Consider the following 20,488-nt stretch of genomic DNA (forward strand, 5'->3'; position numbering starts at 1 on the left):
TTGAAATTCTGAACTAACAGTCTATTTCCTAAAGCTAATTTATCGTAAATATATTTCCTATGCGTGAACATGTATATGTATTGATTTTATGCTTTCCTTTATGTCTCATTACTTGTTAACATCTTTCAGATCCTGTGGGTACAAGCAATGAGTGATTGCCCCTGCTGACATCAGCATGCTGAGAACCCTATATACCATAGCATATTCTCTTTAAAAAATATCTTTTTGTTGATGTTGTATAGAAATAAGTGCGGACGGTAAAAATTCCTTACTATATAAAGATTCTTTGACAATTTGGTTGTCACAAATACCTATGTATATGTTTCCTATTCAAAGCGTTTTTTTTCCTTAGCATCCGTTATTAATTCTAAAGATTGATCAATCCAAAAAGAAAATATTGTTGTGTATATTTTTTTAGCCTACTGTGACTATTGGTGCATTATAATTTCAGTTTTAGTATAATAAAAATTTTTCCTATTTCCTATATCATATTTCATATTTAACTATTGTGTTAATTCATTTTGCAAGCAGGTTATTGATACCACGTAAGTAAAAAGATGCTTAATACCTTTTAACTTGGATATGTAATTAGGAATATCATAAGTTCTTTTTAAAGTAGTGCCAGTTGAATCAGGTGTCGCAGAGATGATAGGTGAATCCACTGTCGTCGAAGAATGAGCCATTTGCTGTCCATCTGGTAAATGGATTCTGCTTTCTCGAATTTCAAGCCTTCTCGTCTTGTTGCACTCTTCCAATATCGTCTCAGTTGCAGTCACTCTAGCACATTTTCCACTTTCATGGAGCAAGTTATGTGGTATTGCTCTGAAGTACGAGCATAAAAGATCAAGCACCAGTCCATCATTTGATGGGTTTGTATTTAGACATTTGGAAGTGTCAGTGGATAATACATAAAAGCCTAAAAATCAATAAGTTAAATCAAAAAAACATGTTACAACAAACCTCGCTTTTCATGTTAAAGTTTGTATGTCCTTTTAATTCTCCGCTAAGGTGAAGGGTGTTATTCTTGTAAACCTTATTCTCAATCATTACTTGCATCAGTAAGGAGGTTACTCTATTTTGAAGGGTTGTTACCCCAAGCTGCAAAATATAACTGGTATCTATATAAAAGACTTCCACAATTCTAGGTACCATGTATTTGAGCCATGTAAGACTTCTGAGATGCACAGTTTTAAGTTTACAGAATAGACTAAAGGTAATGAATCTTTCAAGAAGATTCTCAGCAGGAGCTAAAGAAGAAGGCAAAAATGTACTCTCATGTTGTTTAATTATATAAAATGATTGTAATAACTGGTTCTTCCTACACTAGTATACAATAAATTTGCCTTCCACACTGCTAAACTCGAATAGGACACGCTTAATACTGGCTAAAGACAGCACATCATATGAAAAATCCGGGCAGAAGTTATTACATATATATTTGATAGCAGTCAAAGTGACAAGAGAGCAATCTAGACAAGCTATATGTCGATAGAATAAAACATGTTATGAGAAATTACATTTAAATTGTATGTAAGACTTGACAACGATGGTTATAACATTGACAAAATAATTTTGTTGACAGATATAACACTAACTCTGAATATATTGAGAGGGGGGACCGCCACCCAAAAGCCACTCTACCGCCTCGTCCATTCCGTCTGATAGACTTTTTTAAACGATGTTAGACAAGCGACAGCTGTAGTTGTAATTAAAGGAATAAAATGGTAGCAATCAATTTTTGCTTACGACGGAAGTAGTTTTTCTCTGACTTCATCAGAAACCAGTATTTTAAGGGAAGAAACTGTCGCGAACAGAAAATTTCGCGAATCAACAGTTTTTAAAATTTTCAGAAGAATCAATTTTCCTAAATTACAAAGATTTTCTTAAAAATATTCAAAAGTTACTATCCTATTAACAAGAAAATTGAAACTGGTTATATCAGTAAAGTCATAAACTTGCGTGAATGAGCCACGCCAGAAGTTATCGCGAACATAAACTTTCGCGAATTAGGCTAAAATTCGAATATGATTGTGAAGAAAAAGATTTTGTAAAATAAATCCGAAAACAATAGCTATTTAGTAAAATTGAGGTATGTAAAACTAAGAAACTCTTTTTACCTATCCCATACTGTAGATTTGTCAATGTAGTAAAAATCTTTTCTTCTTTTTTCACACTGGATATATTATTTGCAAATCCAGTGTACAACAATGCTGACATGATTGCTGTTTTCCTGGAAACTGTGCCTGTAAATCTGAAATATATCTTTATGTCGATAATTGACCTCATGTAAAATCGATCAAACTAAAGATTAAAAAAAACACATCAAAATAAAATGACAATTCATATAAAGATTCGTTGTGATATAAGAAACACTATAATAGTACAGATCCTTACTGTTATCTTTGCTTCGCGTGTTGAATAAATCACACTTGTCGCTTCTATACTCTGGTCTTCGTACTTTACTTCATAAGCCTCTAACATATCTTCGTGGGCTAACAGTAAATGCACATTTTCCAGATCGACATTGCAAACGTCACTTGTATTCATTGACAGTGAGACAACATAGCCACTAAACGTGAATAAACTGTAAAACACTTTGTGTCAAATACGGGTAGGCTGAATAACATATTGTAATGACATCATTGTTTCCATAGTGCAGGCTGCCACATACCTTACAAAGACTGTGCTTTTGATTTGTTATGATTTATGAAGCTGTGCAGCTTAACCTATAAGGAGCTACGATCAAGGATTATGTGTGTTTTTGAAAGACTGTTCAGCTCACAAAAGTAGGCTTAAATGTAATTGGTTTGTTAATTGGGTATGTGGTTATTAATTATATTTCTGGTTCTTTCGCTTTAAAAACCATCTTCGTCTTGAATGTCTGACTAGCTTCTGAATTTTGTATTAAAAAATACATGTTTTCTTACTAGAGCAGGAAATTTTAAACAAAGTTGTGCTTATTCTAATTTCCCTAGTATTCTAAACATTAGACTTATCGTTTTCAACCTGACATCCTCGCTCAATATTTTTTCTAAACCGTATTCCTTATTTGAAAAAGCGTGTTGCATTCTACAGTTAATCTAAAGCAGCTAGTTGGAGGGCCGTGGATATCCATAATTTGCGTCTCGCTACTGCAGTCCTATTTTGCGAATAGACAGAGAGGCGTCGGGTTTTATTATAGAGACTAGTCGTTTACCCGTAAAAAATTCCACGGGTCACACTACACTTTTTTGCGAACTGACCGACACAATACGGCTATTATTATAAAGATGTCCAGTTATGAGAGTTTCGAGGTTTCTTCAATAATTTTATTTTTCAAAGTACTTCTTTAGTAAAACACGTTTTTTTAAAACTTTTAAGATACGTCGGTCCATTTCAGTTTTTTGACATTGCCTTTAAGGACGTCTTGAAAAAACAACACTTGTGGTGAACTAATCTTTTTAGCTCTCAAAATGCTACAGGTGAAATGCTTCAAAAAAATCACTGCGAGACCATTCTAAACAGATCCTGACAATATATGGTCAAGATTGTTCACTGTTTTACAATTTTTAATCATTTCAATGCAGCATGGTGAACTTGGAGATTTACCCTGACAAAACACATAAAAGAAATCATACCCCTCGATAGCAGCACCATCATGCTTCAGTACTACACCATGGCAATTCCTACTTGGACGAGTTAATCGAAATGATTTAAAGTCTATAACTGCAAACTCATCATTCGAATATGTGGATGTAAACCAAAGCTCTGAATTGTCGTAAGCTCCCATATCCGCTACCTGGAGGAAATTGAGGAATATTTTAACAGAGCTTCAAAATCGTCAGAAGCTATTTTATGACACTTTAAGTAAGGACGCATTAGAAGCCGACTCCAGTGCGGAAGGTCTTGTGTTCAAACCCTGACCGTTTCTTGCCAGAAACTATAAAAGTGTGAATTGATCCTTTCTGCTTAACGTTCAACATGAGAATAGGATTGATATCTTATGCGGTTGTGTAGAGATGAGAACTTCTGTTACTTAAGTGATATGTTGGGCAGTGAATGGGGTGTTGGAAGAAGTGTTACTTGCAGGATATGTTCTGCTTAGAAAAAGTTCAGAGAGTTACTTACTTTGTTGACTAGCAGAGTCTTGTCAATTGAGGTAAAAGGTAAGTTGTATGAGACCTGTGTAAGAAGTGTTACGATAGTGAGACATCGGCAATGAAGCAGGAAGATCTTGACCGTTTAGAAAAGAATGATATGAGAATGGTTAGGTGGATGTGTAACGCCAGTGTGAGAGACAGATAGAGTTCAGATAAGCTAAGAAGCAAGTATCCATAGAATTAAATATGTTATCCAGATAAGAAGATTGAATTGACTGGGGCACTTGGAAAGAATGGAGGGGAATAATTGGGTAAGAAAGTGTAGAGACTTGATAGTGCCTGAAGCAAAGCCCAGAGGCAGACCGAGAAAGACTTAACAGGAGGTTATAAGGACAGACTTGATACAGAGGAATTTGAGTTTAGATCTAATATAGTCTAGATCAGATTGGAAGAGGGTCATTAATATACCCCGTCCAACCCATGCTAGCATGGAAAACGGACTTTAAGCCGAGAATGATGATGATGATGATGTAGTTAAGCGGTTGTTTTGTTTGCACGCTTTTCATAGTTCAAATGGGAGCTTTAAAAGCACTAGGACCCACTTCGAAGGACCCTCATTGATAACAGTTCCTTATATATAGAAACTGAAGAAGCTATCCTGGGTAAATAATAGTAATAATAATAATAAAACACGAATCAATGATATGATAATGAGAATTTATTGAAAATAAAGTTACGTCATATTCTTAGTGTGACAATGTTCTATAATATTACGAAAAAAAACACGCAACGAAATACTGAAGAGCCTTTCTTCTTTTAGAACATAACAAAAGAGTTAAACCTAAACAATAACTAATTAATTAACTTGAGCGTATTTACACAAGATTTTGGCTCACATCCATTGTTTTAAGAAGGTCGAAGAAGTTATAAAAAATCTCTAACACCGAGTACAAATAAGAAAAGTAAATATGTACATACCGTAAAAGTGAGTGCATAGTGCCCAAACACAAAGTGGGGAATATCTTTAAATGTTTCTTTCAAGGAGCTGTGTAGCTTAGTTGCGTTATTTTGTATAAATTTTCTTTCAGCAGGAAATGGAATTTCATGACTTTCTACTATGCTTTCCAAAATTATTTGTCCGGACTTAAGAGTTGGGTGACTCATATTGTTAAACGTGTATATTTCCATTTGGTCATTCGTTCCTTTGTATTCACGATAGGTCACTTGGACATTATATGTACTTCCAATTGTCCAATTGTATGGATTTGCTGGAACGGGATGGTTTACAGGTGGTCCTGAAATAGATTGTTTTATTCATACATTAACCTAGAATTTTTGTGATTAACTCGAAAATTGTTTTCTAAATTTCATTTAACGCAACGTGAGCTATACAACCAAATTCTGGCTGGCGGTATTGTTTAGATGTTATAGTACAAAATTTGCATTATTTTTTTTTTTTTTGACAAATATAAATCACTTACTCCAATAAAATCCATGAGTATCAAGAGCATATTGGCCAATGGAAGGGTACTTATATTTCACGCAAAAGCAATAAGGTCCAGCATTTACAAGAAATGCATATATCAATGCGTCTTGAACCAATAGACTAAGGCAATAGTCGCAACAAGCTTCTGCGGTTCCGTGTTCTGAACTAATGACCGGATTTCCAGAGTCATAGTTAGCCAAATAATAACCAGGGTGGAAAACGCATCCTAAAGAGAACGTTAAACGTTATGTTTTCTTTACTTGCGTACTCTAACTGAGAAACTACAAAATTAGAATTTTGTAAAAGATATTTTAATTTTTATATTAACACAAATTCTGTTACAAGATGGTAAAGGATAAAAGTACATTATTTTAAGGTCATAAAGCTCATAAAGCGTTAGTTGGATGGAGAAAATAAGTGCTCCAACCCTATTCTTATGGGGTAGGAGTGAATGGATTGCGTAAAGGGTTGAATAATTTTTTTTCGCTTTCATACTAATGTAGTTAAGAAAAAATTATTACCAGATGCAAAAAATTGTTAAGTATGCTGCGAATAAAATCAAAACATTTTGATTTTATGTAGCAAATGTTTAGTGGAGATCAAAGTATAACGGATAGTAGATATGGCTCCAAATTTAGCATCTTGTGCAAGATTGTCATACTGTAAAGTTTCACTTTTGAAGTGAAAATAGACAGTTATGACAGAATTAATGACGCTTTGGCGTAACAAACTGAGCAGGTGAGGAATAATATATTAAATAACTCTTAGTGAATTTTAACGTAAATAAGCCTATTTTAATATCTATTTTCTTTTCGCAAAATACACAGCCGAAATAAACAAACTGACATGAAAACCAGGTTAGTCTAGAGCTAATTTTATTTTTTTAAAGAAGTGATGCATATATAGTTTGTTTACTTTCATAATTTCTCAAATTAACTTGTCAAATGTGCTAATTATGAACTTATGGTAAAATAAATAGAAAATGGCATTTATTTTATATCCATTGGGCTTATTAAAATTGCTGGCTTACATTCTTTTCTGGTGTTTAGCTAGCTAAAGTTGATTGATTTGGATTTTATATTTTAGCTACGCTAGCTTTGGTTACTACTACCTTGCTAGTTGGAGTTTAACCAACGTTATAGACATATATATATACTTTATACTTTGTTATTGGATATCTTTTATTTTAAACATCCGTAAATAAAATTATGACTTAGCTATACTGAGCATGTTGGGTTGGCAATATTAGACTAAATATTGGTCTTCATCATGTTCTAAATTCAAAAAAATGTAAGAAGAGCAATGCAATTATTTAAGGCAAAAGCACGCGTGCTCATAAGTATCCTTGAGCTTTTTCTGTAAAGGAGTTACAGTTGTACATAGTTACAGATAATTATTGTTGTTTTGTTATTCTGTCAATAACTAGCTATATAATAATATTTCATAAGTATTGCCAGAGTGTTATCCCATGCTAGATATGTATTAACTATGGATATTGTTGTTTATTTGTACGTAGGGGCAAAGTTTAAAAAAATTTATGCAGAAATAATTTTTTACAGGGTGCTCTTGTTTGACAAATTTGTGGAAATTAATAAATAAAGGTGGAAATAAATTTTTTTGTATTATGCGTAACTTTCCGATTTTAAGTATTCTACTGTAAGATGGCAATATATTTTTTACAAAGAAAACTATTGTATTGTAATCATAATAAATAAGAATTTTTTTTTTTTTTTTTTGGGGGGGGGGGGGTTGTTTCAATGCAATAACATATTTGTCCACTTAAGCTGGGCAGCGCACCCTAACATGGTTAATACGCGATCGATTTACCACAATAACTTAACTTGGTGGTCTAAGAAAGTTAAAAAAAGATTTCAATATATATAGATTATTTACAACTAGTAAATGACTGTTTTATTTTTCTGAGGATAACGCAAACATCATAATATAACTATCAAAATAGTTTATAAAGGCCTAATCTCGGTCTGTCAAGTTAATTTCAAAGAAAATGAGAGCAATTTTAAGGACCGATTTTCTAAGAGAAAATAGATACGCAACACCTACTAAATATTTCTATTTTAGTAAATGTGTGACGAAAATATTTAACAGCATGTTTAGTGGTGTCTTCACCTTCTGAAAAAATTGATTATGCCAGAACAGATACCATACCAACAAACAATTTGTAGTTAGTATTGTAGGTTAATCTTACAATACTAATAGGGATCTGAACAGACAAAGCGAAACAATACACAATTCGTAATTACTGAGTACACTGACCTGAGCTAAATTATGTTTGTTATAAATGTATACTAAATGGAAAGGCAAAAATATATTAGCAGGGGAGTGTGACAATAATAACGATACATAGCTTGGCAGCACATCACCCCTGTGTAGATACCTAGCTGTAACATCCTACCTATAATATCTGGCTATGCTTTTTGAGAAAAACAATCATAAGTTATGTAAAAATTTAGACTGTACAGTATATAATGTAAACTTGTTGGAGGAGTATGAAACAATGTAACATGTTTGTTGGCTATAGCTAGCTAGCTAGCCAACATTAAATTTACCATAAATACACACGCAATATCAATAAATATTCATAATCTTTGTCACGCTACCACTGCTAATAGCCTTTATATACTTTTATCAATTATTATTCTTCCAATATAGCAGTTGAAAAAGATAAAACCAACATTTGCTGATAAATAAGGTCAGAAAAGCAAGTAAAAAGCTTGGCGGCCTGAACTTTATCTAAACTAACCTCGTTTTCATGCAATGTTTTGATTTTTCGCCACTGTGACTGATCATGAAAGGCAATTTTAAAAAAGGCTTATTAGATTATTACAATACAAGTTTTTTCGGTGTTGTACTCCCTCAAAAAAGTTGAAACTTTTCTTAATTAAGACAAAATGTCATAAACAAAAACATTTTAGTCAGAACATTTAGAACAACAAAAATCACTACACTTAAGGTACCAGAACTACTACATGTTAAATAAAAATTGTTTCGTCATATTGCATGTAACCGATGTATATAAGTTTAGTTAGCTACACAAAATGTGAAAAATACATTATTTGCATGCACAAAATGTGAAAAATACATTATTTGCTTAAGAACAGTCCTTAAACTCTTCTTAAATATTATGTTATACTTTTTTAAAAGTTGTTGTGGCTTGTTAATTTAAGCTTAAAATGTCAAATGAAATAAGTTACAGTCACATTCTTAGCAAAGACCACTAAGATAACACTACGGTAGCTAGCTTAGCTAGCTACATGTAAAAAGCAACATAAAACTGAAGCAAACATAAGCTAGCTACATCAACTAATAGCTGGTCAGTTGAATATAAACTGGAGACTTAGCTAGGTATAAAGAACATGGATACATATTTCTAAAGTCCGAGCTAGCTAGCTATTAGGTTGTTGTTGGTGTGGTTGGTTTTATGATGCTAGCTAACAAACATGTCTCGCATCAATAATATCATCAAAACTAAAAAAAACATAAATAAACCTTACATAAACCTTTCTATATTTCATTTATATACCATGCCTCTTTTTAAATGCTTTTGTAAAGATTTATTTTGAAGGAAAGAGTAGAAAATGCTTAAAAAGAACAGCCTTCTTTTTTGCAAACACAATTTCCGTTACTTTGTGCTAGAACTTCATTTAACAAACCACACAAAACTCGCAGCTTTTCGCGACAAAGAAGACATATATTTTACGGCAACATCAAAGACTTTTTTCGGCAACATCAAAGGAAAATAAACATATCCACTTTGGCTGTTACAGACACACAGACACACTTAGCGTATTATTATATAGACTAGTCGTTGCCCGTGGAAAAATCCACGGGTTCGCCCGTCCTTTGAATTTACCCGTGGCAACAAAGTGGATAAGAATATATCGCATTTGATATTTGTGTTTCCGTAACATGATTTTCTAACTTAGCAGGGGTCCGCGCAGAGACAGACAGACGACGGCTATTATTATAGAGACTAGCCGGGAAACCCGGCGTCGAATCGCCGGGATAAGCCACAAGTAACTATTGTTGAACGCCCTAAGGAGCGCTTAAAAAGAACTGCAAACTGTGCGGCACAGTCAGGTGGAGCACTTTAGTACAGGTATGCAGTATGTCGTAAATCAAGTGAAGCGCACAGACCATTATAGTGTTGCGACTGTAACATACTTTTCAAAAAATAACTTTCCCGCAACAAAGGCTGAAATAAAAAAATTTATTTTTCGGAATAAGTTTTTGTAAAAGTTAAAAAATTAATCGTGACACCGGACTGACTGAGCTTAGTACAGTTTAATAGTGTTACACAGGTGTATAGGGATAATACCCTTTTGAAAAAAACTTTCTTGCAGACTCTATTTAAATGAAAACACAAGAAACAGTCCTTCGCTTCTTGCACAGGGCTAAGCGGTTAGTCCAGGTAAACATTGTTGGACATTCGTACAGGCGTGATTCCCAAGAATGTTTAAAAATTAATTGTCACAGTGGGCTGACCCGCATAGGCGTAACAGCCTTTTCCAAAAAATAGGCTATTGTTAACACTGAGCTGACCGCTTGGTACAGTTAAACAGACTTGAACAGTACCCTTCTCCAAAAAAACTTTATCAAAACTTCGGTTTAAATGACAACACAGGAAACAGCCTTTCGTTACCCCTCCAGCTAAAGCAATTGCTCAGCCATTTTTATTTGCAAAAAAGTTTTTAAGAAAATAATTAAAGATGTATAGCTACCTAGCTAAACTGCATTTAGCATAAGATTTATTGCTGAGAATATTGCGATATTGATAGCCAAACTGAATTTTTATACTATCACTTTTTAGGTAAATATATGAGATAGCTAAATGGCTATATCCTCGACATAAGAATAAATGTTGGGTTGGAGAAAAACCTCTTATACCAAACAAAATTAGTAAAAAGTAAGGCTATTAGCTAGTAGCCTTCAAAATATTCGTTCCTAGCCAAAAATCCTAAAACTGGTGCGTTTAAGATCTGCACGTAGCTAAAAAACGTGACAATATATTAATCTTCACATTTTAGAACATAAAAAAAACAAATATTACAAATATAAAAAGCTTATAGAAGACAAAAAGGTGAAACAGACTTAGAAACAACACTGACCACCATTACTTTTTAAAAACTAAAATGGCCATCATGTTTCTTCGTTGGCATGTCTAGGCCGCGAAAGTCTTGAATAGTTTTTCAAAGAATCAGGCGTTTTAAATGGTATACACGTGCGAGCGGTCAAAACAGTCAGTAAACTGTCAGTAAAACCATCCTATTTGTTTTCTGTGGTTCCTGGGCGGAATCGGCGATTAAGGTCACGGGGGTAAAATATTATTAAAAATGGCGCATTTAAATAATGAATTCATTTTAATCACTTAATTTGTTTTTTAAATTAGAAGTTTATCAATTAAATTAATTAAATTATGTAAGGAAATAAATTATTTTCTGTAATTTATTTTGATAAATCATAAGATTTCCAATTAAACAACCCCCTGGTTTCTAAAAATTCGCGGAAAGATCAAAGGAATATCAGTCAGCCTTTGAACAGACAAAATAAGAACTTTACGCGAATAACGTCTAAAAAGGCGTTAAGATCTTAAAAATATACCATGGCTAAAGGCGGCGATACACAATTTGGATCGTTTGTCATGTAAAAGTCGTATGCTTTTAGCATGTTCAGACTCGTCGAATTCGACTTCAAAAAAGTCGGATCGGTTTATCTTTTTCGATTAATCGAAAGGTTTTTAACCAACCAAAATGCTCAAACTGAGTTACTGTATTAAAAATAAAAATTACTAGAGGACATTTAAAAACATCATGTCGTCAAAAAAAGTATAAAAAAATTTAACGAGATTAGTTTTATCAGTAAATGGATATTGAAAGAAGTGCTGTGGAGCGTATTAGCAGAAGACATCCTAGAAAAATTAAAATAATTATTTTTTTGGTGTAACGGAATTTTGTACAAAACGTATCACACACTCCTAAATTAGGTCTTCTCTGCAGCCATTTTTCCTCCACATACAACGTTTCTGACGTTTCCCTAAATTTGTAGTTGCTGAAAATATAACTGCAACCGCAACGAGGTCAACTTCGTGTTCGCTCTCTAAAGACGTTTTATGGGAAAAAAATATCAAAAATCTGTTCTCGTGTATATCACCTGTTAAAATTATTTTCTTTTGATGCTCAATATAATATTGACAAATCGAATTCGATTAACTGGATCGTGTATCATCGCCTTAATGAATTCAGTTAACAATAAGTAGTCATACCTTTCACATAGTGTACAAATAGGATGCAGATGTTGACTTTTAAAATCAAGATATTCATTTTAAATTTTTTATCTAAAACAAAATCTTAAAATATATACTCTTTAATATGTTTAAAGACATACACAAATAACACATAACACAAAATTTAAAACATAAAATGTTAATATTAAATCATTTAGCAACGAAAATTGTTTTTATTTTAAGTGGCTACAAGAAATTGAAAGTCATTAATTTATTCTACCTTAAAAAAATTATCTTCTACAAACGGTTTTGTTTAGAAGACTGTTTATTTTATCTACTAATATTATCATATTATCATAGATCTAAAAAGAGAAACTTCTTTTCTGCACCAAGACATTTTCGATCAAAACACAACTAAATATGTAATATTTTTTTATCATATTAATAATGTAGATAATCATAAATCAAGCGATTTATTAATTTATATATGTTAAATATGTCAAACCATGACAAAACCATTTCAATTCAATAGCTATCTAGAATCATCAGGTCATTGACATGAATAATTTAACCCTTCACAATGTTAAATTAAGACTCCTAGCAACTTGCTTTATGTAGCCTTAAACTAGACTACAATCGTGGGCAAAAATATTGAGACTAAGGCAGTTTTTTACTTATTATCCAAATATGGACAAAAGAGTCAAATAGTCAATACTCTGCAGCCGGGAGGCTGCAAAGTCGCTACTTTTGCACACAAGCAGGCCAGGCAGAGAGTGTTGAAAAGTTACTAGTCACATTCTTTAGCACGCCCGCACAAATAATTCACGTCGGGGACCACGAAGGCCCCGAAATTCGTGATTAATGGCCTTGCTGACATCAGCAATGAGCCTACGCAATTACTTGTAGTGGCGAACTTCAAAATTCGTTGTCTTGTCCCAACATATTGTGACCACGATTGTAGACTGTCCTGTTTAAAAACAATGAACATTTTATTTTCCTTTATTCTTGATAAAAATATAAAATAATAAAGAAAATCTTCAAAATATAGTGACAGAATAATATGAAGATTCTAAGTTATTCAGAGCATGATAATGATTCCTAATTTACTTTAAAAAACAACATCATGACCCACATGGACATTTGCTCGTCATATTCGAAGTCGTAGTTGAAAGTTAACTAGGCAAAATCAAATAACTTCGGTGTCCTATTTAACGTTAGATTTTATTGTTGCAATTCTTTTACTTTTTACAACTAAACAAATGGAAATTTGTTAACCTGATAACGTCATTAAAAATCTACTAAAATCTGATATCTTTTAAACAGTTTGTCGAAAGCACATGCATTATCGTAATCAGCATTTCAAGGTCTCCACAATAGATGCAATGGCTAAACGAATTTCTAGAGAACTAGTCAGTGGCCCGTGGAAAAAACCACGAGTTCGCTCGTCTTTTTTAAAACGAATTCGTGCGTCGCTACTTGTGGTACCATTTTGCGTGACAGACAGACGTATACAGGTAGACGTATACATGTATTTTCTAGAGAATAATTATGCATAAAAATGGGTCCCTGCTGACAACAACAATTCACCTGATCTCTTTAACCGCTCAACAAAATACATAATCCTAAACTTTATTGTTATAAGGATTTCAAGGTCTGCAAGTGACAACGGGCTAATAAAATAATTTCTCAAAATCAACTGTTTTTTAGAAAGGTTTTTACTTATGTCATCAAAACTTTATTTCTGTAAACATTGTTATTCCTGAATTAAGAAGACCACTGTACGCCTAGGTGGCCACGTCTCTGTGTAGAGCTTACTAACATGGTGCATGATATATTCTATATATTTAGGGAACTTTATTGCGTTTCTTGCATAGCTAACTTTTGTGTCTTCTAATGGATTTTGTTTGAGCTGTTATACTTCTGAGCATGGATTATAAAAGATGTAGCTAGCCACAAAATCTGAAGCAGATTAGAAAGTTTGAAGGACTATTCTATACTATACCCGCTATATAGCATGCCAGAGGAAGATATTTTTTGGAAAATTTGTGTAAACTGGTGAGGAATTTATATTTATTAGCCTCACTAATTTTGAGGGATATACCTTGTCAGGTGTTTCAAGGAAAAAACGCAAAGACGATTCTTTAGTGCTTAAACCTCCCATTTGAGCTACAGAAACCTTTGCCAACTTTTACCCAACTAAAAAATTTTCTAATGTGAGGATCGAACCCACGACCTATTGGGCACGAGTCGAATGATCTACTTATTGAGCTACCGGTCACAAACGACACCATATATAAATGACAAGTTAAGATTTTTCTTTCAGGTCAGCCCTATATCAAAATTTATAGCATGACTTGAATAAATAATCCTCAACTCTGAAATAAGCCTCCACTTGGAGGCTTATTTCAGAAAAAATTGGAAAACGTTGAAAATTTTAGTGTCGGCGGCAAAAAAAACATGCTTTTTTTAAATTTAAAATGTTGGTATGATAGGTTTTAGACTGATTTGAAGAGATAAACGCAAAAACAGTTTGATCTGTAATCTGTACGTCCTGAATTTAGGCATTTTCTGATACATCGATAAGCCATTTGACAGCATGTCAATTTATACAAAGTTATGTATAAAAAAACATTAAAAGCAATGCTCATGTTTAAAATAAGTCAGATAGATCTAATGAAAACGTGTTTTAGGCTTGAGAGGGAGTGCTTTATCCACTTCAGAGAAGTTGGACTTACATCAACTATGGCAGCAAAAATGAGGTTAAATCATTGAATTATGCAGTCATTTATATTAACCCAAACAACTCCGCGCTTCAGAGTTTGCAGCTTAATTTTTAAACTTTCTTGAATCAACAAAATTTGTACGGCATAACTTTTCATGAATGATCGTTGTGGAAAGTTTTGCAAGAAAAAGTTTTTGAGGGAGAACCATATGCAATATCGAAAGAACTAATTTTAGTAGAATTAGCTGTTAAACCTTGCAAGTTGTGTTTTATGTAAACTATTAAGGGCAGAAATGTATGTGACATACCAAAATGACTGATTTTGTTGATTTAAACTTTGCTATTCGATTAGAGAGAAATCTAGCAAAAATAAAAACAATGTGTTTCATCCATCAAAACAATTTTTTTTCAATGGTCGAAAATGTAGGTTGAAATATCTGTGTAAGGCTAGCTAGTTCAACATAAAAACGAAGTTAAAATGTCTCAGTTATTATGATAAACTGTATGTTCATGTTGATTTTTTAAAAGTTCAATATAATGAATTTTAAGTTACAGCTAATATATTTTGATTAGAATCGTTCTTTCTAACACTTCTACTTTTTCTCTCTTTTCATGCATTAATTTTACTCTCCCCCTGGGCTACTACGGAGCTATACCGTCAAAATATCATAGCTGTAGGAGAGCCTTGGGGACGAAGTTGACAATTTCTAAATTTTTTATTATGGACTTATGGTTTATATTAATCAATTCAAGGGCTTCTCACATTTCTGAGTAGGCAGGATATAGATGCAGTACAACTATATGGTTACACATCTATATACCACATGTTGTTACAATTTCTCTCTTCACATATTAGATGATGTAGCGTTGTAACGCATAAATTCCATCCGATATTTAATTTTTATTGTTATGAGCTGCTAATAAATTGGCAGAACGCTCCGCGACCAAATCACAGCCATAAGCACTTTTTTTTTTACTTTTGTTGGTTGGTTTTGGCAAGTGAAACATAACTTGATGGTATTTTTAGTTGTGTATTCTATCACGTAAGGATTATTTTATTTTTGTTAACTTGTTAGCATTATATAAGTGAGAAAGTATACTGGCACCTTTTGTTGCTGACCTGCCCCTTTTTATTCAGGACTACTATGTAGCTGACAAGTTACTAACAACACATAACAGCTAGCTCACTACGACTATAAAAGTAGCTATCTGATAGGAAAGGAAAGAAGCATAAGATTCTGCTTGAGTGATAGTTAGCCCATTGAAATCAACTTTTGCATTGCAGAACCCTGGTAGTTTCTTGAGGAATTCTTGAGGTCAGCCAACGTAATCACAAAACATTTTTCCAGGACGTGTTAAAAAATACTTAAATTTTAATGAGCATCTTATTAAAACTTTTTTTGCCTTTTTTTGAAAAAACAAACCTTCAGAAATACAAGAACTAAAGAGTTTTTGTGAGGATTTTTTGTGTTTTTGATTTTTTTACTGGGAAAAATGTTTATTATGTATCTGTATGTTTCAAATGACTGTAGGACAAAGAATATAAACTTCATCCGTTTTCACTCTATCGCCAATAACAAGGAATAATTTTTGGTGAGAATTCATAATTTTCTTTAAAAACATTTATGGTGCTATTTTAAAATGTCGTAATATGTGATCACATAGGGGATAAGCAAAGAATGACTCAGCTGCTTTTTCTGTGAATGTTACTGCAGACTCGCTTTGTTCACAAGGAAAATAAAAGCTAGATTTTCTATAAAACCTTTTATTTACGCATTTTGTCGTCTCCGTTCTACCATGTTGTTAACTCCCGCGATCAGGTCACATGACTGTGACCATTGTTTTGTATTTGTTGGGTAACCATTGCTGCTGGCATAAGCAATACATTATCTTTAAATTTTACGACTTTATTAAAAGTATACTGCACTTTTAAAGAGAGGGCAACCATTGACATGAACTACGATTAGGTCAGTTGAATTTTTCCTCAATATTTAAATCGAAAGATGAATTTTTCACTTTTTTAAATTCGATTTATCGTGAATTACCCTTTTTGTTTCAACTTGTCGGAACAATGTGTTAATTCATTATCAACCTGGTGTTAATTCAAGTTATGTTAAATCCGTATTCTTCTTCTTATTCCCATTCTGTAGTAAGAATGTGGATGCAACATTATGTTAAAAACCTCGGTATAAAAAGTGTCCCCTGCGACAAAACTTGTAGATTTAACTCCTAAAATACTGCTCAAATAGGCCTAACACTTGATTGCAACTATTCATTAAAAAGTTTTTAAAATTCTATACACACTTCTGTATTATTGTCCATTTGTCATTCCTCATTAAATAATCTTTCTTTTTGAAAACAGCCATCCTCAAGACATCCACATTTATTCTCAAAAGCTCTTCATTCAGGACGATATACTATATTCAAAACATCAACTTTCCAACGGGATTGTATCAAGGATATTCAGATAAAGTTTTTACTTTCTTAGAGAATACTATATGTGTGTTTAAAATCTGCTACATAATGAGTAGTATTAATTCTTTATTTATTCAGTTATATTGTATGCAAAAGCAAAATCTTAAAAGATAGCGTCCAATCCATATTGCAAGATACCTGCTCAGAAACTTTAGAAAGTAAAATAACTTGAGTAAAACTTTTAAAGAGACTGAAAAATCTAACACAAATATAGAAAATGAACGGTAAAAATCATTTCCATTTTTGTCAAAAAGTTTTTTGTCTATTTCATTCGAGCGGGAAAAAAGAATATCAATTTTTTAATTTCAAGAGCGCGAAGAAAAATATACAACAGACATGTAGATTAGAAAAAGAAGAATAACTTCTCGTCTACTGAAATTTCATTTTTTTATTTGTAAAAAAGCGCGTTTTTTGTGTAGAATTTACTATTCCAATTATTTTCTAGAAGAAACTTTTTCTAGTAGATATTTTCGACTAAAATATTAGTCGCGAAATCAGCCCTTCACGAACATTGTTCCACAGAAAATATGTTAACTTGCGGCAGAGGTTTTCACAGAAAGGTTTTTATTGCTACAGCGAAGTGTTAAAGGGAATTTTATATCAAATCTGCGGTAGATTCTAATAAAGGAACTGAAATTAAGATCATGATATTGCTTCTGGAATCTACTATAAACGTCAAATGCAAGAGAGTTTTTTGTACAATATCTGAAGAAAAAAGAGTGAACACGATGAAAACTGTTTCAGCAATGATCTTTGCGACGCTGCTTGTCGCTTGTAATGGCAAACCGTCTCAGTTTTTACCAGAAACAGAGATGAATTCTGGGGAGAAAATGGTAATTGATAATATTTATAGAACTTATTATATCTGCTTCTGAAAATCTATAACCAGTGAAAACTATTAATCTCTATATTAATAATACCCGTTTGTCTCTGCGCAAAATGGTAACATAGAAACTATAACTGTTTCTGCACGGTTTTGTAGCTGTACTACGGACTCACAAAATGCGATTTATAAAGGACTGGCGAACCCGTGAATGTATTCACGCGCTATCGACTAGTCTGCATTTATAATACCCAACTTTCCGTATGCGAGTTAAATATAGTAGCTGCGAGCCTCGACGGGCGAGTTTGCGTGGATTTTTCCGCAGGCTAACGACTAGTTCCGAAAATCAGGTTAATCCGTTTTTCCGCTAACATTAAAAAAATTCCGGTTTCTCGATCCTCAGTTTCGCTAGTCGAACATCCACCCCGCATCAGTATTTGGTGATTTCTAGTCCGTTTTTTGGCATGGAGTGATAAAATTACTCTGCAAGGCGTCCGAAATAAAGCTGTGTCGCAACCTTTTTGTGTGTAGTTAAAATAGAGATCTGTAGATCACAATATCTTTTACAACCAGTGTGATAGATACACAATCCTTTTGATTGAATCTTGTAACCCAACATTTCTGTTTTAATTTTTCTAGTGTATAGCAGAAATGAATGCATGTTATGAACAGAATAACTACAACAAGCGAAGAGAAGACTATCCAATCCTAGTGGAACCACTGTCACCTTCAAGAAATTGTTTCCAAGAATATCGAGATTGTCTAACGAATTTAGAAATGAGTGTTTTAAAGTAGTAGTAAATATATTGAACCGTTATTAAGTTGTTATCAAGACTTAAATTATATCCGAGATCTTAATGTCACGGCTTTAAAAACAGACAGATATTCGCGTTTCCTTCTCCTATCCCCCCAACGAGTTTTTAAGCAATTCCTAAACGTCACTTTTAAAGTTCGTTCTGAACCCGTGACCTGACCCTACGCGAGCTATATCCGTATTTTAAGGTCCGTGAAAATAAGGGAGAATATAGGCTGCGTTAAAGAGAATTTGATTTGTATAAATCTTTTCTAAAATAATATCCGTACGGTAGTGACAGAAACGGGAAATTCTAGGTAATTTTTGGACAAAAATAATTTTTTCTCTGCAATTGTTAAGTTAATAATGAAGTAAATAAAAATCATTCGGGAATATAACGTGCGCAGGCACACTGAAAAAGTCAGCTAATAAAACAAATGAAAACTTCAGCGTTTGTTTACCTTTTAATATCGCCATTTTGTTTCGATGTTTTTCTTAACTTGCAGGTTTAGCATCAGAACGGCATGCAGTAAAACGGGGAATTCCATAATATCGGAACAACGCAACGACGGAACAGCGGAACTAAAGAGACGGAACGAACCCGAAAGGACGAATCTAATGCGGAACAAATTTGGAACGAATTCTGTTCCGTGTACGGAATAATTGTTCTGAGCAGAATAACTATTTCGGATAAATGGCAAGAAAAAGTTAAGCTACATACGTGTATGCGCCTGAAAATAATAAATGTCCACCAATTAATCCAGAAAAAAACGTTAAGTGGTTCGAACAAGGCACACAAAATTATCAAGGACACATCAGAAAAGTCACACCCTTAAGAGGGTAACCCGGCAGCAATATTTTTAGATCCTAGGTGTATGGCAAAAACGAGAATGGTTGCAAGTAAAAAAATAAAATACATATTGTATCTTGTGGAGGATAACATGCGTACCTTCACGAAAAGAGTACCAAATTTGTCTGTAGTAGTCAGAACAGATATGCGGCAACATTTTAGGACGAAAGGTAAATATCCTGCAACATTCCATCTACCAGCACCAAGATGATCCATCTTAAAGCGACTTGTACGAAGGTACAAGTCGCTATATGATGGATAATTTTGGTTGACTTAAAAAGCAAAACATCTTACTAAATCTAATTTTAGTTCTAATTTCTTTTTCCTTCTTTTACTCTACCATTTTATTTTATTATACTTTTTCTATTTTTATAACTATGTTGATTAGGATATATTTGCTGTTGATAAACTTGTTTGTAACGCTAAACAGTAAATAGCTAACTTCTCACAAACAGGCACCGTCAAGCTAAGCTTTCAATACAAATAACAGATTCTCGATGACAATACTTCTCTTGTTTTATCTTAGAGTCACCTACATTATTAAGTATAGTTGCATTATGTATACATTATAAATGTATTACGTATCTAAGTGTTACGCATATTATATATACAAGTAAAAAAAATACAACACAAAGTCACCACTCTGATAGACAGCAAAAGTTTACTATTCTTTGTTAAGAAAACAAATAGCAATATACTAAGGTTGAAAAAGCCTTTTAAGAATACTCTTTTAACCATTGAATCACTGTGGACGTATTGAACACAATACTAGCTTGCTAAGGTAAGAACTGCAGCAGTTAACAACTCGAGAAACACGGGTTTTTAATCCACGGGCTAACGAATAGTCTATATTATAATAGCCGTATACGTCTGTCCGTCCGTCTGTCTGTCACGCAAAATAGTAGCTTAGCTGCGTAGGTAGCGAGACGCACGCAATGCGGTATAAAAAGGACAGGCGAACCTGTAGATTTTTCCACGGGCTAAGGACTAGTATTTAAGAAAGCTTTGTATAAATAAGC

The 20,488-nt window shown here is 33.2% G+C and overlaps 2 protein-coding genes across 4 annotated transcripts in view; one reads left to right on the forward strand and one right to left on the reverse strand.

Annotated features, from left to right (window-relative positions):
- The window catches only part of LOC130630309 (uncharacterized), a 30,560-nt gene extending 18,639 nt beyond the window's left edge, over window positions 1-11,921 (reverse strand). For all 3 annotated transcript variants that reach the window (XM_057443763.1, XM_057443762.1, XM_057443764.1), the window contains exons 1-7: window positions 11,846-11,921; window positions 5,561-5,791; window positions 5,058-5,374; window positions 3,618-3,778; window positions 2,395-2,569; window positions 2,118-2,301; window positions 569-916 (exon numbers count right to left, since the gene is read on the reverse strand). In XM_057443763.1, coding sequence (XP_057299746.1) covers window positions 569-916; window positions 2,118-2,301; window positions 2,395-2,569; window positions 3,618-3,778; window positions 5,058-5,374; window positions 5,561-5,791; window positions 11,846-11,903 — 1,474 coding nt within the window. In that variant the 5' untranslated portion in view covers window positions 11,904-11,921. The remainder of the gene's footprint in view (window positions 1-568; window positions 917-2,117; window positions 2,302-2,394; window positions 2,570-3,617; window positions 3,779-5,057; window positions 5,375-5,560; window positions 5,792-11,845) is intronic.
- A 5,676-nt stretch (window positions 11,922-17,597) lies between these two features.
- LOC130627375 (uncharacterized) lies at window positions 17,598-18,647 on the forward strand. The gene is made up of 2 exons (XM_057441379.1): window positions 17,598-17,836; window positions 18,466-18,647. The coding sequence occupies exons 1-2, from the start codon at window positions 17,648-17,650 to the stop codon at window positions 18,619-18,621; spliced, it is 345 nt and encodes a 114-aa protein (XP_057297362.1). The 5' UTR covers window positions 17,598-17,647; the 3' UTR covers window positions 18,622-18,647.
- The last annotated feature ends 1,841 nt before the right edge of the window (window positions 18,648-20,488 follow it).

This window comes from Hydractinia symbiolongicarpus, chromosome 2 (assembly GCF_029227915.1).
Source record: "Hydractinia symbiolongicarpus strain clone_291-10 chromosome 2, HSymV2.1, whole genome shotgun sequence".
Lineage (NCBI taxonomy): Eukaryota > Metazoa > Cnidaria > Hydrozoa > Anthoathecata > Hydractiniidae > Hydractinia > Hydractinia symbiolongicarpus.

Bases quoted from the DNA above. Each gene is read 5' to 3' on its own strand.
- LOC130627375 (XM_057441379.1), top strand. From the start codon at position 17,648: ATGATATTGCTTCTGGAATCTACTATAAACGTCAAATGCAAGAGAGTT. The intron at 17,837-18,465 runs GTAATTGATAAT...TAATTTTTCTAG, and splicing joins TGAATTCTGGGGAGAAAATG to TGTATAGCAGAAATGAATGC.